The 25,358-nt window shown below is 44.8% G+C and overlaps 1 protein-coding gene across 1 annotated transcript in view; it reads right to left on the bottom strand.

Annotated features, from left to right (window-relative positions):
* Positions 1–25,358, bottom strand: part of LOC136332025 (zinc finger protein 615-like) — a 76,005-nt gene that overhangs the window by 45,907 nt on the left and 4,740 nt on the right. Inside the window, exons 2-8 of the mRNA XM_066271244.1 lie at positions 15,557–15,640; positions 14,365–14,445; positions 14,156–14,203; positions 13,537–13,663; positions 13,161–13,256; positions 4,714–4,752; positions 1,416–4,000 (exon numbers count right to left, since the gene is read on the bottom strand). Coding sequence (XP_066127341.1) covers positions 1,617–4,000; positions 4,714–4,752; positions 13,161–13,256; positions 13,537–13,663; positions 14,156–14,203; positions 14,365–14,445; positions 15,557–15,580 — 2,799 coding nt within the window. The 5' untranslated portion in view covers positions 15,581–15,640 and the 3' untranslated portion in view covers positions 1,416–1,616. Of the gene's footprint in view, positions 4,001–4,713; positions 4,753–13,160; positions 13,257–13,536; positions 13,664–14,155; positions 14,204–14,364; positions 14,446–15,556; positions 15,641–25,358 lie in introns of the transcript that reaches the window.

Consider the following 25,358-nt stretch of genomic DNA (forward strand, 5'->3'; position numbering starts at 1 on the left):
CAAATCTACAGGGAAAGCATGGTACTATTATCCCTGTGCCATAAATAACAGCACACACCCAGAAAAGGGGGGAATATAAGGCCAGATTAATTCAAAAGATTAAAGGGGGAAGTGTCGTTGTGCCTTTCCTTGCGGTGACTTTGTCAACCCGCAGCTGTTGGTCTTTACTGCGGTGACTCTATCTTCTTTTGCTGTGACTTTGTCAACCAGCAGTTGTGGATCTTCTCCTGCTGTGACCTAGTTAGCCAGCATTAGTGAATCGGCTCCCGACAGTTTGTGAAAGGTAATAAGGCTTCAATGGTGTAAAAACCAACAAATGATGCTGGAACACTTAGAGGACCATTGGCATGTGACTGACTGACTGAATGAATGAATAAATACATGGAATCTCAACACACTCATCAAAGAAGTTTTTATCTGATAAAAGACTAGTATCCACATCATAGAATTCCTAAAAGTCCACAATCCTAAAAAACATGAAAAGATCTTGAGCAGACATTTCCAAAGATAAGGAGATGGCAAATGAGCATATCAAAGGTGGTCAAAATCATTTGTTCTTGGAAAATTACAATTTATCACAGTGATGTAGTTGATGCAAGTACCCAGCTATTAGAATTCCTGAAATTTTTATTATGTCAGGTGATATCCTAACACCTGAGTCAAAGGCCATGGAGCCATCCTCAGAGCACAGGGCCAACTCGCTCAACTTTTAATCAATGAGAGTATCTTTCCACATTTGAGTACATGCAAATGAAGTCTTTTCTGACAGATTGGTGATATTCCATGATGTATATCTTTAAAAAAAAAATAGAAACACACACAGGAAGACAGACAGGAACAGACATGAAGGGACAGAAATGAAAAGCATCAACTCATTTTTGTGGCACTTTAGTTGATATTTGATTTTTTTTATCATACATGATTTGACTGGGGGGCTCCGGCTGACCTAGTGACCCAATGCTCAAGGCCAGTGTCCTTGGGTTTAAGCTAGAGACCTTGAGGTCATGTGTATTATCCCACGCTCAAGCTGGGTTGGGGCTTTAATCCAATGATCAAGAGGTCATGTCTATGATTCCATGCTCAAACCGGTGACTTCGTGATCAGCTGGTGATCCTGAACTCATGCTGGCAACCTAGGGTATTTGCACCTGGGTCCTCAGCATCCCAGCTCAACACTTTATCGACTCTACCAACAACACCTTGTCAAGCCATAAGGCTATCTTCTTAAAGCCTTTACCACAATGCCTGACCTGTGAGGTATAGTAGTGTTGACCTGGAAAGTTGAGGTACTGCTTTGAAATACCAGGTGTACCTGATCAAGGAACATATGAGAAACAACTTCGAGAAGTTGGTGCTTCTTGCTCCACTCCTACACTGCTCTTATCTCTAGTTCAAATCAATATTTTTTAAAAAGAAGGCTTCACGATAATCACTGCATCTGTATAGCTTCTCTGTGTCAGTTTGCATACATATACTGTACCTATAATACTCTTCATGGAGAAGCCTTTTCCCTCTCACTGCTTATTCACGGTTTCACTAGGACTAAACTTACTGATACACAGTGAGAAGACTCTTCTTGGCAAAACCTTTCCCACATACACTGCATACATAGAACTTTTATCCCACATGAGTCCTTTGATGTAAAATCAGTTGATTCTTCACTCGGAAGCCTTTTCCACAGTCACTGCATACAAACGGCTTCTCTCCTGTATGAATCATTTCATGTACAGTCAGGTTGTTCTTCACTCGAAAGCCATTCCCACATACACTACATACATATGGCTTCTCTCCGGTGTGAGTGCTTTGATGTCTAATCAGTCTGCACTTCGCTGGAAAGCCTTTCCCACATTCATTGCATACATATGGCTTTTCTCCCGTATGAATCCTTTGATGTACAGTCAGTTGGCTCTTCACTCGAAAGCTTTTTCCACATTCACTGCATACATATGGCTTCTCTCCTGTGTGACTCCTTTGATGTACAGTTAGTTGGCTCTTCACTCGAAAGCCTTTTCCACATTCACTGCATACGTATGGTTTTTCTCCTGTGTGAGTTCTCTGATGTACAACCAGACTACTCTTCAGAGTATAGCCTTTCCCACATTCATTGCATATACACGGTGTCTCTTTAGAATGAGTTTGCTGATGTACAGTGAGCACTTTCTTCATGCTGAAGCCTTTCCCACATATACCACATACAAAGGGCTTCTCTCCTGTATGAGTCCGTTGATGTACAAGTAGCTTGCTCTTTACTAGAAAGCCTTTCCCACAATCACTGCATATGTATGGTTTCTCTCCGGTGTGAGTTTGTTGGTGTAAAAACAGCCTACTCCTCAACTTAAAGCCTTTGCCACATTCAGTGCATATATACGGTTTCTCTGAAGAATGACTTCGCTGATGTATATTGAGAGTTACCTTCATCCTGAAGCCTTTCCCACACACACTACATACATAGGGTTTCTCTCCTGAATGAGTTTCCTGATGATTAATGAGGCTGTACCTCACTGAAAAGCCTTTTCCACATTGACTGCATCTATACAATTTCTCTCCTGTATGAGTTCGATGATGAGCAATAAGCTGATTCTTCTGAATGAAGCTTTTCCCACATTCACTGCATTTATAAGGTTTCTCTCCTGTATGAATTTTCTGATGTTTATGGAGATTATGCTTTGTAGAGAAGGTCTTCTCACATAGATTGCATCCATGGGGTTTCTCGCCTGTATGAGTTCGCTGATGAGCAATAAGACTACTCCTCTCAATGAAGCTTTTCCCACATTCACTGCATGTATAAGGTTTCTCTCCTTTATGAGTTTTCTGATGTTTATGGAGATTAGACTTTGTAGAAAAGGTCTTCTCACATAGACTGCATCCATGGGGTTTCCCTCTTGAATGAATTTCCTGATGAATAATGAGGCTGTACCTCATTGAAAAGCCTTTTCCACATACACTGCATCTATACAATTTCTCTCCTGTATGAGTTCGCTGATGAGCAATAAGATGACTCTTCCTGAGGAAGCCTTTTCCACATTCACTGCATTTATGAGGTTTCTCTCCTGTATGAGTTTTCTGATGTTTATGGAGATTAGACTTTGTAGCAAAGGTCTTCTCACACAGACTGCATCCATAGGGTTTCTCTCCTGAATGAGTTTCCTGATGAATAATGAGATTGTACCTCTTTGAAAAGCCTTTTCCACATTCACTGCATCTATACAATTTCTCTCCTGTATGAGTTCGCTGATGAGCAATAAGACGACTCTCCTCGATGAAGCCTTTCCCACATTCACTGCATTTGTAAGGTTTCTCTCCTGTATGAATTTTCTGATGCTTATGGAGATCAGACTTTGTAGAAAAGGTCTTCTCATATAGACTGCATCCATGGGGTTTCTCTCCTGTATGAGTTTGATGATGAGCAATAAGAAGACTCTTCCTGAGGAAGCCTTTTCCACATTCACTGCATTTATATGGTTTCTCTCCTGTATGAGTTTTCTGATGTTCAGTAAAACTGGACTGTCTGGTGAAGGCATTCTCACACAGACTGTATCCGTATGGTTTCCCTCCAATATCAATTCTCTGATAATCAGTGAGCTGAGCCATATTGATGAAGGCATTCTCACATTCAGTGCTCGTGTGGGCTTTCTCAACACTGTGAGTTCTCTGTTGGGGAATGACCTGGGACTTGTTTTCGATGGACTTGGTACTGGGATGCAACCTAATTTCAGTGCAGAATAGTTCATGGTTACCATGCAGAATGGACGTCCCATCTCCATTTAAGTAAACAGAGTTCTTTAATTTAAAACTTCTGGTTTGGTTTTCAAAACTTAATTTTGATTTTAAGGGTTTTTCGCATATCTCCAACATTTCACAGTTCTTCCTCAATAGGAAACAGCTTTCACTCTGATTTACAATATTTGCAAACATATCATGTTCACAGCATTCTTCCCCACTTTTATCAATGCTTGGAGCTTGAAAGTGACTCTGCAGAGGCTCATTAACTTCCCTGAGTTCTAGGAAAGAAAACAACAGTGAATCATTCTGTAGCCTTTCATAATCTTAGTTTGAAATAAAAGTCTTTACCAAATGCCTCTGTGTAAAGTAACTATTTAGTGATAAAGCTTTAGTGTTATTCAAATAAGAAATATATTTATGGACTCGACCAGAGTTCTAGACACTGAGCCTGTATAACACTTGCAATTTTCTATGTGATAAAAGCATATTTTGTTTTAAAGAAAAAAACATTTTTCTTTTTTACTTCCTTTATTTTTCCTGAGAGAGAAGAAGTGATAATGAGGCAGACTTTCACATGTGTCCTGACGAGGATCCACCTGGCAACCACATCTGGGGCCAATAATCAAGTACCAAGCTATTTTTAGCACTTGAAGTGAACACAACCCAACCAAGTCATCTTCAGTGCCAGGTACCATGGTGCAACACATCTAACCATTGGCTGTAGGAGGAAAAGAGGGAGAGAAAGGGGAGAGAAGCAGATGTTTCCTTCTTCTGTGTGCCCTGACTAGGAACCAAACCTGGGACATGTATACACTGGGCCAATTCTCTATCCACTGAGCCACCTGCCAGGGCCAACAAGAACTCTTTCAATAACTACTGAGTTCATGCTGGTAAAGTTACTTATCACAGGATTCCTACATAGTGTCTGGATGCAGTTGGGCAAAATAAATGACTTCCTAAAGCTCTTCTCTTGCTAGGAAAATGTGCTCACCCGATGTGTTTTTCAAGTTCTTCAACCAGCCATGCGATCCTAAAAAATCAAACAGGCAACCAACTATCAGCACCCGCATGGACTCCAAGGCTAAACATAGTGCCAACCTGGGTGCAACCAGAATACAGAGTATGCTACTCTGACAAGAACAAATGAGATTGCAAGACACAGAATATCTAGACACTTGTCTTTGTAATGGGCTAAATGAAGACAAGGTGGACGTTATCCATGGTGGGAGAGATGAAGATGAGACATTGGAAATCTGTGGACAACCTTGCATTTCAACCCCAAAGATTAACACAAAACCCCTAAAAAATGCCTTCAGGTGATTAAATATTTAGTGACAATTGTATGTGTTGCAGAATAAGAAATGTATTTGGGCCTGACCTGTGGTGGCGCAGTGGATAAAGCGTCGACCTAGAAATGCTGAGGTCGCCGGTTTGAAACCCTGGGCTTGCCTGGTCAAGGCACATATGGGAGTTGATGCTTCCAGCTCCTCCCCCCTGTCTCTCTCTCCTCTCTCTCTGTCTCTCTCTCCCCCTCTCTCTCCTCTCTAAAAAAAAAAAATGAATAAATAAAATAAAATTAAAATTAAAAAAAAAAAAAAAAAAAAAAGACGTTATTTAAAAAAAAAAAAAAAAAAATGTATTTGGGCCCTGGCCGGTTGGCTCAGTGGTAGAGCGTCATCCTGGTGTGCAGGAGTCCCGAGTTCGATTCCTGGCCAGGGCACACAGGAGAAGCACCCATCCGCTTCTCCAAGCCTCCCCCTCACCGTCCTCTCTGTTTCTCTCTTCCCCTCCCGCAGCCAAGGCTCCACTGGAACAAGGTTGGCCCCGGCACTGGGGATGGCTCTGTGGCCCCTCCGTCAGGTGCTAGAATGGCTCGGGTTGCGGCAAAACATCGCCCCCTGGTGGGCATGCCTGGTGGATCCCGGTCAGGCGTGTGCGGGAGTCTGTCTGACTGCCTCCCCATTTCCAGCTTCAGAAAAATAAAACATTTTTTTTAAAAAGAAATGTATTTGGTCTTTGTCCAGTTGTTGATACTGAGTTTGTAAAACTCTCATAATCTACTAAGTGAGAGTATCTTTCATTTGACATAAAAGAACTCTTTCAAAAGACAGAGTTTATGCTAATGAAGAGACTGAGCACAGGGTTCCTACATGGCCTCAGGATGCAGTTAGTTACCATAAGATCCAATTGAGTGAAAGGTTTACTTTGAGACCCACCAACTGTCCTCTTGGAAAGAAGCAATGGCTTAGAGTTTAAAGCTCTATAAAAATGATTATTCATATCCAATCAGTTTCTGGGATAGTGAACACATTCATGTGCCTGCTCTATGGTTCACCTCAGTTCCATGGGCAGAGAGGTGCCTATATTTAGGAATTCTTCAGACCTTGTCCTATATACCAATTCACCTGTCTCTTTTATAATAAATGAGTAAAAATTAGTATTTCTCTGAGTTCTGTAATCTGCTCTAGCAAATTAACTGAATCCAAGGAAGGACTCATGAGAACCTCCAATTGTAGCCAGTTGGTCAGAAGCGCACATTACAATCTGGACATAAAAACTGACATCAGAAGTAGAGGAAGTCTTGTGGAACTGAACTCTTACCTTGTAGGTTCTGACACAAATTCCAGGCAGATAGTGTTAGAATTTAATTAATTTATAAGATACCCACTTTAGTAACTCTAGGGGTAGAAACCTAAAGCAAAGAAATAAAGGCCTGATATCAGTCTGTGAAAGATAGTAAAGAAGCATGGAGACCTAAGTGGTACAGGATGCCAGAAAATACGGGCCAGCGCAAAAGTACGTTTTCTCTTGTTCATATGAGAAACAATAGAATAAGTAACAATATAAGAATAACTTCTGGGTACTAGCCAAATGGCTAAATGGTAGAGCAACAGCCTGGAGTTGGATGTCCTGGGTCAGATTTTGTCAGGGTACACAGGAGAAATGCTCGTCCGCCTCTTCACCCCAACCCCTTTTTTCGTTCTCTCTCATCCCCTCCTGTAGCCATAGTTTGATTGGAATGAGTTGTTCCCAGGAGCTGAGGATGGCTCTATGGCCTCTCCTAAGGTGCTAAAGTAGCTCAGCTGACGAGCAACATTGCAATGGCCCCAGATGGACAGAGCAACACAGGGGGCATGGATCCAGGTAGGGGGGCATGTGGGGGTCTGTCTCTCTGCATCCCCACCTCAGTTAATAATAAAAAATGAAAATAAAGGTTACGTGACTTGAGCCACTGAGTAGGTCAAATGCCTATTAGTAAAATGAGGAAAATCACTGAAGTCCAGAATAAGTAAAATCTGTAGTTCATTGTGAAACAAAGTTTAAGATTATTATTGCACAGCCAAGTACAAAGGAAGAAACCAAGGGAACATGTACATCTTAAATAAGGTTTTATCTGAAACAGTAGCATGGATCTCATTGACATATAGAAAGCAAGATTACTAAATAATACAGTGTTTCAAAACATGTAGAATAAAAGGTGAGGCACATGGTTCTGGAATTCAGTAAAGCAACCAGAGAGCACCAAACACTGAGCAGTGTGATCAGGTGCACTCGCAGAGCCAGGTGGACAGAACAAATACGTGGTGAGAACGGGTGTGGACCCTCAGCATCTGATTTCCAGGGAAGTGTAACAGACTGAGGAGGGTTATGGTATTCCAACCACGTGCCATTCTTCTTCATTCTGCCGACACCCTAACCCTATCAAAGCACTAATCCCCAAGCTGAACAAGAGATCCTGAAATCAAGTCACTAACGGTCTTCCTGGAACACAATGCCCTTCTTATGTTCTTACATCAAGAGGGAGGATGACATGCAGTCAAGCGCTAACTCAGCAGGCACGGACCCACCATCTGCGCACATTCCAAAGAGAAGACTGGCCCTGAGTCATTACTGGTGAATAACCTGTGACTCCCTGAGATATCCTGCCCGATGGATGTGTCTTTTTTTGTGTGTGTATTTTTCCAAAGTTAGAAGTGCGGAGGCAGACACACTCCCCCATGCATCCAATTGTTATCCACACAGCATGTCCACCAGGGGGCAATGCTATGCCCATTAGGGCCTTGCTCCACTGTGGAAGGAGCCCTTCTAGCACCTGAGGCGGAGGCCATGGAGCCATTCTCAGAGCCTGGGCAATCTTTGCTCCCATGGAGCCTTAGCTGCCAGAGGGGAAGAGAGAGACAGAGAGAAATAAGAGGGAGAGGGGTGGAGAAGCAGATGGGCACTTCTCCTGTGTGCCTTGACCAGGAATCGAAACAAGGACTTCCACATGCCAGGCCGACGCTCTACCACTGAGAAATTAAGCCATACCAGACAGTGTATGTGAACAATGTAATTTATGGTGGATGCCTGCTTTGGTGTGCCCAAGGTTTGGTACAACACTGTAACCTTTTCACTTTGGGGGCTAGACAGCCCAGCTGGGTCAGCTTCTCTGGTTGGCAATCCTTCACACATGGTATCAATCAGAAAAGTTTTTCAGACAATAAACATGTCTTATCTGTTTCCCTGGGTCAGGAGTCCAAGCATATACCCCTTTGTCTAATTGAGTCCTCTTCTCAGGGTTTCAAAACTGCGTGAAGATGTCAGATAGGCCTTGTGAACTCATCCGGAGCTGGGACCTCTTCCATATTCACTGGTTGTTGGCAGAATTCAATTCCTGTGATTGTAGGACTAAGGTCCTCGACTACCAGAGGCGGCATGCTATTTCCTGATGGGTGACATTCTCCACCAGGCATGGTAACAGGGGAGCACCTGCTATGACTTTTGTTCCTGTCTCTTAACTACAGACACTTTGAAATGGCTCTCTTCATTAGCTCAGGGAATTTAGGACTTTGCACATCACTCTTAAATTTTGTCCCATACATCTTTTATATTTGAAATTTAATCTGCAGCGTTCTGTTGTCACAAATTGTAACCGGGATTATAACAGCACACTCTCTTCCCTCATAATGTCTACCTTCTAAACAATAGGTAAGGTGGCTCATTTTTCCCCCTTCTTTTTCCAAGTGAGAGGAGGGGAGATAGAGACATACTCCTGCATGCACCTTGACCAGGATCCACTTGGCATCCTTGTGCGAGCCAATGCTTTGCCCATTTGGGGCCACAATCGCAACAGTGGCATTTTTTAGTGCCTGAGATGAAGGTTCCATGGAACCATCCTCAGAGCCCGAGGCCCATGCACTGGAACCAATCAATCGATGGCTGCAGGAGGGGGAGAGAGAGAAAATGGGGAGAGGTGGAGAAGCAGGTGGTCGCTTTTCTTGTGTACCCTCACTAAGCATCAAACCTAAGACATCCTCAGGCTGGGCCGACGCTCTAGCATTGAGCCAACTGGCCAGAGCCAAGGTAATTCAATTTTAAAATTACTTAAATAATGCCAGTCTTCTACTCAAAAGTTCCTACTGGTTTCTCAAATCATTTGTAATGAATGCAAGGATTTAAATAGCCTTGATAAGTGACGTGTGACCACTTATCAAGTATCTCAGAACTCCCTGCTGCCACCTCATTGTCCTTGTCTCCCGTCATTTCCTCCCTTCCTAATTATGCAATATCCAGACAAGGTTTCTGAGAGTTCCTCAAACACATTCAGGTTCAGCTCTTTGAACCCCCCCACCATAGTCATATTTGGAAAACTCTGGGAGCTGACTCACAACCCTGAGGTCGCTGACATGAGTGTGGGCTTATCAGCTTGAGTACAGGATTGCTGGCTTAGTCTCAGATCACTGACATGATCCCATGGTCACTGGCTTGAAGCCCATGGTTTCTGGCTTGAACAAGAGCTCACTAGCTTTCATGGAGCCCCTATCAAGGCACGTGTGAGAAGCAATCAGTGAACAGCTAAAGTGCCACAATTACGAGTTCATGCTTCTCATCTCGTTCCCTTCCTATCTTCCTCTCTTTCTCCCTTTAAAAAAAAAAAAAAAGCCTTACTGAAGAGCCACACCCACTCCTGAAAGTACAATTCTGGCAAAAAACAGACACTTTTTCATTGCTGGGTTAATTTTTCTTACAACCGTTTTTAATCTAAGATATAACTTTTCATTGTATATAGTACTTCTGTTGAGACCAAAGGTACTGTGAAGATGAGACATAGGACTCCTTCTTTTTTTTCTATCTTTTTTTGTACTGTTGTTAGCTGAAAACTATCAGGATATCAAAAAGCAAGTTTTATAGGCCCTGGCTGGTTGGCTCAGCGGTAACGTGTTGGCCCGGTGTGTGGAAGTCCGGGGTACGATTTCCGGTCAGGGCACACAGGAGAAGCACCATCTGCCTCTCCACCCTTCCCCCCTCCTTCCTCTCTCTCTCTCTGTCTCTCTTCCCCTCCCTAAGCAAAAGGCTCCATTGGAGCAATGCTGGCCCAGGTGTCGAGGACAGCTCCATGACCTCTGCCTCAGGCGCTAGAATGGCTCTCGCTGCAACACATCAACAACTCAGATGGGCAGAGCATTGCCCCCCAGTGCGTTTGCCAGGTGCATCCCAGTGGGGCGCATGCAGGAGTCTGTCTGACTACCACCCGCTTCTAACTTCGGAAAAATACAAAAAAAAAAGCAATTCTTACAGAAATAAAGCAATCACATCAACTGAAGGCGGCAATCACAGGTATGGACCACCCTAAAAAGAGTTTCCATAAAGCACAGAAACTGTCCAGTCAAGACGATCGCATATCATACAGATCACTGCAGGAGAAAGGGCTATTTCATATGACAGGAAACTTGGATACTTGAGACTAAGTGACACCAAAAGATGATGGAAAAGTAATCAATTTCATTTTTATATCCTAGTGATAAATACTGAAAAATGCAATCAAGAACACAATTCCAATTACTGCATAATAAAAGACAATATCATACACAGGTACAACCTAAGAAAGGAAAGGCTGAAAGGTTTTATTCTGAAACTTATACAACTTTGTTGGAAGAAATTAAAGACCTAATTAGAAAGAAAAACACCCAATGATCCTATATTAGGATGAAGAATATAGAATGAACTTACTACCCAATGAGATAGAGTCAATGTAATCCCTATCAAAATCCTAGCTGCTTTGTTTTGTAGAAATTCACAAGCTCATTCTAAAATTCAAGTGAGAATTTAAAAATGAAGATGTCAAAGTGATCTGGAAAGAGAGGAGTGCTATTGGAGAATTCACTCTTTCCAATTTTGAAAGCTGCTACAAAGGCATAGAAATAAAAAACACTGGGCCCTGGTTGCCTAGCTCACTGGTAGAGCATCAGCCCGGCATGTGGAAGTCCCGGGTTCGATTCCCAGCCAGAGGACAGGAGAAGCGCCCATTTGCTTCTCCATCCTTCTCCTTCCTCTTTCTCTCTGTCTCTCTCTTCCCCTCCCACAGCTAAGGCTCCAAAGGAGCAAAGCTGGCCTGGGCGCTGAGAATGGCTCCATGGCCTCTGCCTCAGGAGCTAGAATGGCTCTATTTGCATCGGAGCAATGCCTCCCATGGACAGAAGATAGACCCCTGGTGGGAATGCCCAATGGATCCCGTTTGGGCACATATGAGAGTCTGTCTCTCTGCATGCCCGCCTCCCCACTTCTCACTTCAGAAAAATACAAAACAAACCAACCAAAAAAGAAAACCCACCATGAAAATATGTACACATAAAATGTTCCAAAATTGAGTATGGTGATGGTTGCACAACTAAATAAATATACTAAAAACAAATTAACTTTTCAGTTAAATGGCTAAATTATTATGTGAATTAAATCTAAAGAAAACAAATATATGAGGTAAAATCAGAAGCTTTAGGAAAACAAATGCAGCGATAACATCTAACAATGAAGACAATCTGATTTAGACGAACTCGGAAGGATGGCATATGAAGCACACACACGTTAGGACCTCGTTTACACTCGAACTCGTGTAGCATGTTAAGAGGAACTTTCCTTGTTAATCAAATGAAACAACACAGAGCTTTATATGAAAGCTAAAAAGAAAAAATAAACAACAACAAAAAAAGAGAACTCAGTATAGAGAGAAAATCTCAAGTGATGTCACAATGGAAAGAATTTACAATGTCTAGTGCAGAAAAGGAAACTCAGTGTAAAAAAATAATGAAGTTCAGGAGATTCCTGCTCTCACATGGAAAAGGATAAGTCAGAGGCCAGCCGCCGTGGCAATGAGTACACCGCACAGGAAGGAAGTGGGTATTAGACAATATTAAAGAGATGTTAATGTCGGAGTCCATCTCACAGAACAGAAAAAGGTTCACTTAGGGGATCTGCTGAAACATTCAAGACTGATGAGAACTGCTTATGAAAAACGTTTGAAGGAGGTGGACAAAGAACGACATAAATGCAGCATGAAAACCAGGCTGTCACAGGGACACAGCCTCCAAGTTGGGGCTGAAAGTTATGAAGAGAAATCGCTATTTCCAAACAGGGCAGGAAGGCGCAGCAGTTAGAAGAATGTGATGAATTCAAAGTACTGTCTTTCTAGAGAGGCAAGAAAAGTAAAATTTCATACCAAGAAAGGAGGAAACAGGCAGAGACACTGAGGCTGAGGACGAAGAACAGAAAGATCCGAGAACCCTAGGAAGAAGAAAACTATGCAAACAAAACAAGATGTAGAAAGAACAGGGGCACCCAAACTTTTTTTTTTTTGTATTCTTCTGAAGCTGGAAAGGGGGAGAGACAGTCAGACAGACTCCCGCATGCGCCCGACCGGGATCCACCCGGCACGCCCACCAGGGGGCGATGCTCTGCCTCTCCAGGGCGTCGCTCTGCCGCGACCAGAGCCACTCTAGCGCCTGGGGCAGAGGCCAAGGAGCCATCCCCAGCGCCTGGGCCATCTTTGCTCCAATGGAGCCTTGGCTGCGGGAGGGGAAGAGAGAGACAGAGAGGAAGGAGGGGTGGGGGTGGAGAAGCAAATGGGCGCTTCTCCTATGTGCCCTGGCCAGGAATCGAACCCGGGTCCCCCGCACGCCAGTCCAACGCTCTACCGCTGAACCAACCAGCCAGGGCGGTACCCAAACTTTTTCCACAGGGGGCCAGTTCACTGTCCCTCAGACCACTGGAGGCCGGACTATAAAAAAAAGATAAAGAAATCCCTATGCACACTGCACATATCTTATTTTAAAGTAAAAAAAAACAAAACGGGAACAAATACAATATTTAAAATAAAGAACAAGTAAATTTAAATCAACAAACTGACCAGTATTTCAATGGGAACTATGCTCCTCTCATTGACCACCAGTGAAAGAGGTGCCCCTTCCAGAAGTGCGGCAGGGGCTGGATAAATGGCCTCAGGGGGCCGCATGTGGCCCGCGGGCCGCAGTTTAGGGACCCCTGAGAAAGAATAAACAGGGATCGTTACTCTAATGAGAAGAAAAAAAAAGGTATGTTTTTCTTTGGTTTCCTCATTCACTGTCATGGCTCTGACACCTTCTCTGACTCCCTGGTCCCCCACCTTGCTGGTTCTCACTCACTCACCTGGACAGAGCAGATGTTGGGGTCCATCCCCTACTGTCCACGGATCTTCCCCTCGCTCCAACTTGGAAAGGGCATCTGGTTTGCAGGATTGATACCCTGCTCAGAGGGAAAAATGACACAAGACTTAAACTTACTGAACTGGGCTGCGGTCAGTCAAGACGAACAATGTTACATTTCAGGGAATGAACACTCTTCACATCTGTAACACAAAGTCTGTTGTCTCAGGTGGCAGAAAGGGATACCTTCTTGTTTGAGGTAATGGAAGGATCTGAGGTCTACCTTTCAGAGAACTGTAGTTATTCTGGAGAGTTAAGCATCTACGGGGAAAAAGCCACTGACAGACACCTTCTAAGTGACACAGGGGAGCTGTCCTCACCCAATGACACCAGATGGCTGGAGATCTCCAACATCACGTCCCGGTACAGGTCCTTCTGATCGGGGTCCAGGAGCTGCCACTCCTCCCGGGTGAAGTCCACAGTCACATCGTGAAATGTGAGGCATTCCTGTATCAACACCGTGCTGGTTAATGGTGTGATATGCTTTCGATGATATAAAAGAAATGTTAGTTTTTCTGCACATTTTCACTTTATATGATACATCTATAGAGTGAAAGAAGTTTTATTTTGTTGTTTGTTTATTTATTTATGTATTTACTTATTTTTTGGAAAGAGCAAGTCAGAGAGTCAGAGAGAGGGACAAATAGAAACAGACAGGAAGGGAGAGATGAGAAGCATCAATTCTTCGTTGTGGCACCTTAGTTGTTCATTGATTGTTTTCTCATATGCGCCTTGACCATGTAACTATAGCAGAGCAAGTGACTCCTTGTTCAAGCCAGCGACTTTGGCTCAGGCCAGCGACCTTCAGCCTCAAGCCAGTGACCTTTGGGCTTAAGCTAGTGACCATGGGGTTGTGTTTGTGATCCCACGCTCAAGCCAGCGACCTCGCACTGAAACCAGATGAGCTGTGTACAAGCTGGGCACTTTGGCGTTTCTAACCTGGGTCCTCTGCATCCTAGTCCGATGCTCTATCTGCTGCGCTACCGCCTGGTCAAGAGAAAGAAGTTTAATTTTAATATGTAGTTGAATAATCACTGTTACGGTTAGGTTTATGGGTCCTCTAAATCTAGAGCCCCTTTAAAACTTAAATTCCCCTCACCCGACTTCTCACTATGGAAACTTTTTCATTAAGCATCTGCCTCACCCACCCTTCTTCTTCCCTTAAGGAAATGCCCCCAACCTGGGATGGTTCTGAGAAATGTCCGTGGGACAAGGTCATCCAAAGGAACCTGAGAGTTGGGAAAAAAGAGACAGTCTGTGATTAAGGCAACAAATCAAGATATACTAAATCTAAGCATGTCCAGGCGTAGGCACCCCCATGGCAGCAAAGGCCTGCAGCAACCCCTATATCTAACGCTCCCTCCATCCCTGCAGCTCGGAGCTGACACCCCTTGTTGGTTTCACCCCACTTGCATCCAGGTGCTTTCAAAATAAACTTTCCTTTTGGGACAGACTAGCCTCGTATTTTTGGTTCAGCCCCCATGGTTTCTACCTTTCATTCTGGTGCCAAAACCCAGGAGCTGTGTGTCAGAGACAAGTCAAGGGTCTAAAGCTGACCCCAGCATGGGTGAGGTTTCACACCCGGTGACTGGTAAGAGGTATCAGCCCATCTCAGGCTTACCTCCAGATCTTGCCTCTCTTGCCCGTGGAGTTGAAAGACTGGTCTGCCCAACCCTCTGGCCGTGCGTCCTGAACCCACCAAGAAGGGAAATTCCCTTTTCCTATGCAGAGACCAACCGAAAACCACACACCGGGATCTGCCATCTTGTTTCAGCGCACCACATGCACACCAGGCAACAATCACATTCCAGTGAGTGAATGTAGTGGCTCTAAAATCGTAAACTTTCCCAAACCCTCCTGCACCTCTCATTCCACCATCCAGGATGGTCCATTTCAAACATTCAACGTTGTTCAGAGGGCATTCAGGCATTTGCCAGGCATTGGCCTCCGGCTGGACTGCCCTACAGCGACGCCTGGAAAGCAGCCAGCCTCCATTTCCAGGGGCCTAAGGCAGCGCGGATGCCTCCCTTGTCCAAACGCTCATCCCTCCACATCATGGGGAACTCTCAACCCACTATCCCCAAAAGACAACCTGTCTGCGTTGCATCCAAAGATTCCTCCAAATGCTCAGTCTTATACCAGATCTTAGGCCAGATGGGCAATCTTTTCAGCTTGGTGTGTCAAAATTCACCAAAAAACCAAGCATAACTCGGGTGGTGTACCACTTTGAGAAAAAACCCATAATTTTGCGATATTTATACTTTAAATAACAAAAATGTATAATTGTAATAGATAACTGTATTTAATAAACCAAAAACTATATATTTATATTTAACTTACCTGCTTAGTGACTTCTTTGTTCATCTGTCAGTCGGTTTCTTTTGTAGGTCTTGATATTATTTAACTTGTGTGGGGTGCTGTGAACTAAGATAAGTGAGGGGGAGGGGGAACTCTTTAACTAACCTGCTATTAGTGCCTTTTTTGTTGCTGAATATCATTGGCTAAATCTTCAGTTGAAGGTTGGTATTGTGTACACTTCAAGCCCAGCAAGCACTACTAACTTCATCTGTCAATCTGTTTCTTTTGTTGGTTTTGATATTATTTAACACTTAGAAAAAGGTCTCACACAAAAGTACGTAGAGGGAAAAATTGTGAGTAAAGCCATTGCTATATTTTTCAGGGTGCTAAAAGTGTCTGGTAATCGGTTCCAGGCACTCCAAATTTCCTGTTTGTAGTGGCACTCTGCTTGATTCTCCAAGTGGCACCTTTCCAGATTCTAAAGCTTTGACCTCAAGTCGACAAACACCTGAGCCCAGATGCTGTCTTGAAATTCTGCAAGTTGTAACTTATGTAAATTAAGATGGCTGCCACAATTTCTAATGGCGGGAAATAGCACCCATAGCACAGGCCCTCACCTCTCCCAGCCTCCCCGTCACTTATCTCAGTAATGGTCAATTAGAAATCCACGACACCCCAGAACAGTAGATTGAACGATGGTTGCTGTGGTTATGTGGTTGCTGGTAATGGCGATCACAGGGCCCCCAGAGATGCGTCCCCGAAGCATTCCACTGCTCCCTGCTCCCCCAGCCAGAAGTGAGGTCAAAGGTCCCCTGATTGGAAGTCCCAGAACCAGACGCTCTGTGCTGGAGTTCTGTTGTTTTGGCCTACAGACCTCTGGCACAGAGTGTCTACACTACAGCATATATTTTATCCTCGGGTACTGCACTTGGTCGTGCAGGAGACGAGGATGAAATGTCCTTCTTGGCATGCGGCCCATACTTCTCTGGGATGTGGCCACATGCAGCCGCGTGTCATCGAAAATGGCTACGCGTGTCAGTGCTGACACGCCTGTCATAGGTTCGCCATCATGGTCTTAGGCTGCCAGTAAAACGAAATGTCCCAGATCCCCTATATCCAGGCCTTGCTTGCACTCAGATCACAACCTACTGTGTGATTCTTTCTCTCCCTCTCAAATGTTTCTTCTCCATTTAAAACCGAAGCATCCCCCTGACTTGGAGGACCCTTCTAGAGTTTCCTCCTTTGATCTTGCCAACCACAGAGCCCCATTCCCGCCTCTTCTTTTTACTCCCTCTGCTCCTCAACCTCCTAATTCCCAGGATGCAACCTCCTAGCAACCAGAGCCCCCTCCCTATTCACTATGGCCACTGTCCCGCACCTCCCCCTCCCTCCAGGTTTTCCCACAGGCACAGCCATGGACCCCTTCTTCACCAGTGCAGACCCGCTCTGAGATGATCTTCAGCCCTGCTTCCTCACCTACCTCGGCCCCCATCATTGAGATCCCTTTTATGGAAGGTAGCTGGGATCCAGGGCACTGTCCTACTTCATGACCCTTTTTCCTTAACTGACCTATCGCAGAGAAATACGACCTGAGACCCCTCTAGTGCAGAAGGGCAAGTAGTCCTTCACATGAATTTCACTTCCCAGTCTGAACCCGGCATCCGGCACAAATTACTAAAGCTGGAAAACAAACCTCAAATTCCCCAACAAGACCTTTTAAACTTGGCCTTCAAGATCTTTAACAATAGGGACAAAGGAGTCCCAAATTACAAACTAGCTCACTTTCAAATGTTAGCCTCTGCCATCAAGAGCCCACAGACTGAATCCTGGAGCACTAAGGATGATCCGAAAAGCAAAAATTATCCTATTACCACCCAGCCAGGTGCTTGCTGAAACTGAGCCAATGACGGTCACTGGGCCAGCAAGTGTCCTCATCCAGGCCTGCCCTCAAAGCCTGGCTCCCTTTGCAGTTGGCCCCCTTGGAAGTCGGACTGTGCTTGGACCTCTCTAGGTAAGACCCTCATCTTCTCCTAGGCTTGCTGACACTTCCTTTCCAGAGCTGACAGGCCTGGCCCCTGAAGAACAAAGGTGCCTGGGGATGAAAGCCCACATCTTCTGGGCCTGAAGCAAAACTTGATGGTGGCAAGTAGGCCAATTTTTTTCCTTATAAATACCAGGACAACTTATTCTACTTTACTAGAGTACAAAAGACCCTGACAACGGTCTGCAGTCTCTGTTGTTGTTGTTGTATTTTTACAGAGACGGATAGAGTCAGAAAGAGGGATAGATAGGAACAGACAGACAGGAACGGAGAGAGATGAGAAGCATCAATAATCAGTTTTTCGTTGTGACACCTTAGCTGTTCATTGATTGCTTTTTCATATGTGCCTTGACTGGGGGATACAGCAGATTGAGAGACCCCTTGCTCGAGCCAGTGACCTTGGGTCCAAGCTGGTGAGCTTTTTGCTCAAGCCAGATGAGCCTGAGCTCAAGCTGGCGACCTCGGAGTCTCGAACCTGGGTCCTCCACATCCCAGTCTAACACTCTACCTATCCACTGTGCCACCGCCTGGTCAGGCTGTTGTGGGGATTGATGGCCAAATTTCCCCACCCATGTCAATCACACTCCTACAATACATGCTAGGATCCCTCCCTTTCACACATATCTTTTTCTTTTTTTTTTCCTTTTTGTATTTTTCTGAAGTTTGAAGCAGACAGTCAGACAGATACCTGCATTTGCCCAACCAGGATCCACCTGGCATGCCCACCAAGGAGCGATGCTCTGCCCATCTGGGGCATTGCTCCATTGCAACTGGAGCCATTCTAGCATCTGACGCAGAGGCCAGAGAGCCATCCTCAGTGCCCGGGCCAACTTTGCTCCAAATGGAGAGAGAGACAGAGAGGAATGAGTGGGGGAAGCATGGAGAAGCAGATGGGCACTTCTCCTGTGTGCCCTGGCCGGGAATCGAACCTGGGACTTCCACATGACGGGCTGACGCTTTACCACTGAGCCAACCAGCCAGGGCCTCACACATGACTTTTTACTTCTCCCCTCCTGTCCCACCCTGTTACTGGGCCAAGATAGTCTTTCAAAATTAATACCACCCTCACTCTCCATAGCACCCATAATCCTCTTAACCCCCACCCCTACTTTGGCTCAGGTTTCCATCCTACTTCTCCTTACAAAGCTCAGAGAAAAAAGATCTTATCCCCCGCATCCAGACATAAAACTTGCAAAAAAAGGGGGGGGGGGGACAAACCAGGTCATTTATCTATCTTAAAATATCTTCTTGGAGCTCTGAACATTGTTGTAGTTCTTAAAACAGTAAGAAAATTAACACCTCTTCAGACTGTGCAGGCTGTGAAAGGGAGAGGGGTCAAGCCAGAAACTCAGTGCAAAGGGAAAAAAAGGGCACTTTTAAAATGCAAGCAGCTGCTCAGCAGCCCATCCCCTCCCCTCTTTTCAGTCATCCTGAAAGGCTGCCAGGGACAAACAAAAAAAACACCTCCCTAGGATATGACTACCTACCACAAACTGCTTTTAGTTAGAAAGGCTTGATTTAAACCATCCTTAATGTTTACTTTGAGTCTCTAAGTTTACAAGGCCATTGTGCTGGGCTCATCTGAGCTTGTCCGCTTTAGTTTGTGACCCCATCTTTTACTTTTCCTCCACAGTTCATAAAAGTATCCATCTAAAATTGCTAATTACTAATGTAGTTCTCTCTAAAAATTCAGGTTTTTGGAAACAATTCTGATTAATTGGAAATAAATTATATGGTTTTAATGATAAAGGCTATAGGGTATGAAGGTCTTTTGAAAGGAAAAGAAAGTAAGTTGGTTATTTCTGAATAGAAAAGGTTTGTGTAATTTGCAGAAAGTTTGTGTAGGTTGTAGAAGGTTTGTGCAGAAGGACAAGTATTTACAAGACAGTTTTATAGACTACAATTGGAAACATATCATGTATCATTTTATTCTGCTTCCCCAAAACCACACATAGTCACAACCAGTTCTTCCCTTATTTCTATACCAGATCCATGATGCTTCTCTTATTTTGTCTAAGTTTTATTCTCTCTATAATGTCCATAAATTCCTGGTCCCCTTTGTTTCCTCTCCATCCATGGGGGAATAATTCCCTATTTCTCACCACAACAATTCTTAATCACCAAACCGTTCCTGCCTTAAACTCCAGCCACTGGCTATGCTATCATCAGCCAATCCCCTCCAGTTCTCCATATTTAATGGGGCCCCTGCTAATCTCACACATATTGTTCGGCTACAACCATATTGGCCTAGTCCAGAATCCCTTGATATTGGACACAATCCATCAATCCCTGTTACTGTAATGCCTGCTAATACTAATTAGCATCTCTGTCTGACCCATTTTACACTCTAACACACAGGATAGGTCCCAACTTACTCAAACAGCAGTCATACCCTACATACATTCAATTGAGACACTGCCCGTTTTAAAATTCAGTGTTGGCCCGGCCACAACACTTCCTGCTGGGATGCCTCCAGCCATTTCTATACCAAGTTTACCTGTAATGATAATCTTAATAGAGTCTCCTTCTCCTCTAACCCCAACATTATATATAATAAAACTAACCCACTCCCCAGGGGTCTGCTTCAAGTGCAGACAGGAGGCACACTGGACCTGCTCCTGTCCCAATCCCAGGCCACCAGCAGACCCAGCCCCCCTCTCTATAATTGTACAGGCCATTAGAATTCAAACCTCCCACAAGCCCCTCAAAACAGGAAAGTCATCCCTTCTTGTCCAGGCCTCTCCCTGGCACTGGCTCGGATGCAACAGAACTTCTTGACATCCTGGGCGGGGGGGGGGGGGGGGGGGGGGGGGGGGAGGAGATCAGCAGAGCCTGACCTCACCACAGGCCTCCGTCTCCACCATCTGAGTGGGAAACCCTCGGGTAACTCTACAGGTCCCCAGCAAGACCATTTCTTTCCTATTAGATATGAGGGCCACTTATTTGACACTCTTTAAATTTTAAGGACAACTGTTTCTTTCCACCATCTCAATTATTGGGGTCCACAGTCTTCCGTCCAACATACTGATCACATCTCTCTCCTCTGTTGTCTAGGAAATCACCCTATTATCCACCCCTCCCTCATTATTCACAGATGACCGCCCTAGAACGAGATAAGAGAGCTAAAACCTCACTTTTAGGAAATCAACAACAGTTATTTTCTCCCACAGTTTTTCTAACTTACTGGCTCACAAAGCTACACAAACTCTCTATCCCTCCCTCCCAAACTCAAGTCTTTCATATCATCTTCATAGCTTCCCCACATGTCTCCTTGGCCAAAAGCACAAAACTTAATCCTGTAACTCCCCTGCCTCTCCCTGACCAAGACACCACTCATTCATGTTCAAACATTCTTCATCTCAAAGTGCCTCTCTCCCCACATCACAGACCAACCGCTGCCTAATGCAGACCACACTTGCTTCACTGATGGCAGTTCTTACACACGTCAAGGGAAGTGGGTAGCTGGATATGCCAGTCTCCATCCTCCAGACTACGGAGGCTAAATCCCTTCCCTCAGAGACTACATCTCCAGAAGTTGAATTAAAACCTCTCTGTAGCCTGACCAGGCGGTGGCGCAGTGGATAGAGCGTCGGACTGGGATGCGGAAGTACCCAGGTTCGAGACCCCAGAGGTCGCGCGCGGGCTCATCTGGCTTGAGCAAAGAGCTCGCCAGCTTGGACCCAAGGTCGCTGGCTCCAGCAGGGGTTACTCGGTCTGCTGAAGGCCCGCGGTCAGGGCACGTGTGAGAAAGCAATCAATGAACAACTAAGAAGTCGCAACGCGCAACGAGAAACTGATGATTGATGCTTCTCATCTCTCTCTGTTCCTGTCTGTCTGTCCCTGTCTATCTCTGCCTCTGTAAAAAAAAAAACAAAACAAAACAAAACAAAACAAAAAAACACCTCTCTGTAGCCTACAATCTATGCCATATTTTCACTCTATAAGACGTACCTGACCATAAGATGCACCTAGGGTTTTAAGGAGAAAAATAAGAAAAAAAAAATCTGAACGAAATAGTGTGTTAAAATATTTTAAAAAATAAACCTCAATAATATTTCAACAGTGTAAACTCAACAGCACTATTAACAACCATTAGCACTGTTATTAACAAATGAGAAGAGACTTTAATGTTCAAATACTCTTCTAATTGTCCAGGAACCCGCAGCAGCTAAAAAAAAATGAACATTTGCTCCTTAAGATGCATGGGCATTTCTTCCTCCACTTTTGGGGGGAAAAGTGTGTCTTATGCAGTGAAAAATAATTCTTTTCCTATAGGATACAAACCTCTCCTACAATTTTTGAGACCTGTTATCATCCCCAAAATTTAACCACTACTCTCCAACATAGAACCAAAGCTTGCTCCATCTGCAACTCAGTCTCTGCACAGGGAAGCGTCAGGCCCCATCCTTCTCCACATATCAAGCGAGAGGCCAGGTGCCAGGGCAGGACTGATAAATAGATTTCACCCATGTGCCCCAGACCTTCATTCAACACATAATTCCCCAACTTGGCTTTCCAACATCATTACAGTCTGATAACAGACCAGCATTCATATCTCAAAATAACACGACAGCATCCACCCTCAACATACACTGAAATCTACATGTACCTGATAGACCCCAATCTTCAGGAAAGGTTGGAAAAATCACCTCTATTATAATAGACAAAGCTTAGACACATTTAACAAAGCTAAGCATAAAAACTCAAAAATCCTAAACCTCTCTCCTCCCTATAGCTCTAGTGAGGATTCGGGCAACCCCAAAGGACCCTACATCCCCTTAGTCTTTTTAAACCCCTGTACGAAGGCTTTTCCTGTTAGGAAACTTCCCTCCCACAGAAACCCCTCTAGGGGTCTATCTCCCAACTCTAAACCGTGTCAGACAACTTGTGAGGGAACATACAGGTCAGGTCTGGCTACAAGCACACACCAAGAACACCCTCTGCTCCCTTCTTACCAGGGGATGGGTCCTACTGAAACACAGGCATCCCCCGCACCATTACAGCCGAAATGGCAGAGCCCATACCAGGTACTACTCACTACTCCCACAGCTGGAAAACTGAAGGGGCTGCCCAACTGGGCTCACCTTTCTGGGCTAAAATGCGTCCCCAAAAATCCCAGGTCACAGGGAAGAACTCTGTCTCACAAATCTCAAAGTGACCCCAATGAACCCACAAATATTTACCTTTCCCGCATACCAGAAAAACCAGCAGGTGAGTAACACCCCTTGTGCCTGTCCCCTTTCTGCTCCTCTATCTGACCCCATACCCCACTGCCTCAAAATATCCTCTCTGTTCTTTCTGCTGCACCTCTTCCATTAAGGGTTCCTATGCTCACAATCTTCTGGGGCTCCTACCTAATGGAGGATTTAGATTCTCCTTGGGAAGCATTTTCCCAACTCCTAGATCCCAATTATCTAGTCACTTTTCAATTTGGAGACCCCCAATTAGGAGTAAGCACCTTTATTCCTTTTTTCCTTCTCAAGACTCTTAACAGTGTGAATTCTGACACCACGCTCAAGTCCTTTCCACATCCTTTATATTTAGAACAAAATCTTACTCTCACATACTCCCTCCTAAATAAACAAATCCTACTTTAGCTCAGGGTTGCTGGCTCTGTCTCTCCCTGTCGTCCTCCACCTACACTGCTGTTCCAGTACCTCGTGCTCAGTGGGACACCATTAAAACAACCCGAGCCAGCACAGAACAAAGGGGTACTAGTTCTACTGAAGTGGCAAGATCCCTTCTTCATAACTATGTAACTGCCCAAGCTTACCAAGCCTCCCTACGTTTCCAGACTTAGGCCAACAGTTAAAAAACACGCACTCCTAACTCTCCCCCTATAAAAGGTCCTATTGCTTTACATACTCTCCTACTAAATCAAGTCAAGCCCCCTGTGCCTCAGCAGAACCTCAGGGACCGGTTTAGCTGGCCACCTGCCAAAAAGAGCACGCAGCTTTACTATTATTACTCTGCAACGTCCCACCACACATTGGTCATGACCGATAGACCACCAGGTATCTCCTGAGGCAAACGGCCACTTCCTCCAACCAGTCCTGTTTCCCTCCTTTCCTACATTACAAGTCTCTTCTTTTAATCCCTCTTATCCCTCCCTCTCCCATTTCCCCTGGATCACCTCTCACCCTAATGTCCCCCTCACTTTCACTGCACCCAACAAGCAACTACCCATCTCTCTCCCCTTATTGGAGCAGGTATAGCGTCTACATTATCAGTCTGCACAGCAGAACCCCAAGAAAGGAGCATACCCTCCTACCATCTTTCTCACCTCCTCTCAATTCATCTCCCTCCCTGCCTGACACAACAGGGAATGTTGTTCCTCTGCCGGGAGGACGCTACCTTGGCCTTCCTACTACCTGGGCAGGAGCCTGTGCTTTAACATACCTCTCTCCCAATGGTGATGTAGTCCTCAACAACCAGTCTCTCCCCATTCCAGTGACTCAGCAACTCCGGCACAGAAGGCCAGTGCAGCCCACCCCTATCTTGGTAACCCTCAAAATAACTTCGGGAGTTGGGACATGCCGTGGGCCAGCCACAACGAGTATATTCAGGTCCCAAGTGGGAATGGTACAGAATTAGAAAAAATAGACTTAAAGAGTTAAAAAATATAAAAGATGGGTTCAGGAGGGCCCTGCAATTCCTGCTAGCAGTAAATACCACCATAGCTGGGAGCGAAACAAGGCTGCCCCCAGAAACCACATATTTCTTTCTTTCAGGGCAATGTGGAAATTAGTATACAGTTTCCAAGGCAACTCAAGAACTCCCACCACCAGCAGGAAGCAGCTATGGAAGACAAGAGACCTTCAGCCCTTTTCCAATAAACAACAAAAAGCTGGAATGTTAGGGGTAAATTAGCCCCTGAAAACTCATATTCACCTCAAGATGCCTGGCCTTCACTTTGAAATGTAGCAATAGTTTACCTTCCAGGAATGTCTGGGAAAGCTTGCCTGGGGAGTGACCTGACCATTAGGGGAGTTTAAATCACAACATTTGTTTGTAAAAGCCTAACCACAGACTCAGCTCCCAGCTATTTCTGGGAGACTGACCTCTTGGCTGTCTTCAATATTTACCAAGGTCACCAGAAAGAACCTCACTGATTAAACCTTAAGCCAGAACAACAAAAAAAGAGAACCTGTGTCTCTGCAGCAGAATTCCCACGCTAAGTCAGTACCAAAGCCACAAAACCCACAATATGCTAATCTGAGTTAACCCGGTGCAAGGATCACAGGGCAGCAAAGGCTTGTAAACCGCTATATCTAAGGCTTGCTCCCGAGCTTGAGGCTGACACCTGTCTGCTGGTCTCTGACCGCTTGTATGGTTCCATCCAACTTCTTTTTTATTTTTATTTATTTTTCTGTGACACAGAGGGACAGACAGGAAAAAAGAGAGATCAGAAGCATCAATTCTTTGTTGTGGCACCTTAGTTGTTCACTGATTGCTTTCTCATATGTGCCTTGACCGAGGGCTCCAGCAGAGCAAGTGACTGACGCCTTGCTCAAGCCAGTGACATTGGTCTCAAGCCAGCAACCATGGGTCATGCCTACCATGTCATGCTGAAGCCAGTGACTCAGAGCTCAAGCTGGTGAGCCCGCACTCAAGCCTCAGTGTTTCAAACCTGGGTCATCTGCGTCCCAGTTTGATGCACTATCCACTGTGCCACCTCCTGGTCAGGCAAGGTGCTTTTAAAATAAACTTTCATTTGAGAAAACACCAGCCTCTTATTTTCAGTTTGTCTTGCAGTTTCTGTCTTTCACAATGTATATAAAAAATTAATGGCAGACACAGACC

This window comes from Saccopteryx bilineata, chromosome 3 (assembly GCF_036850765.1).
Source record: "Saccopteryx bilineata isolate mSacBil1 chromosome 3, mSacBil1_pri_phased_curated, whole genome shotgun sequence".
In the NCBI taxonomy this organism is placed as follows: Eukaryota; Metazoa; Chordata; class Mammalia; order Chiroptera; family Emballonuridae; genus Saccopteryx; species Saccopteryx bilineata.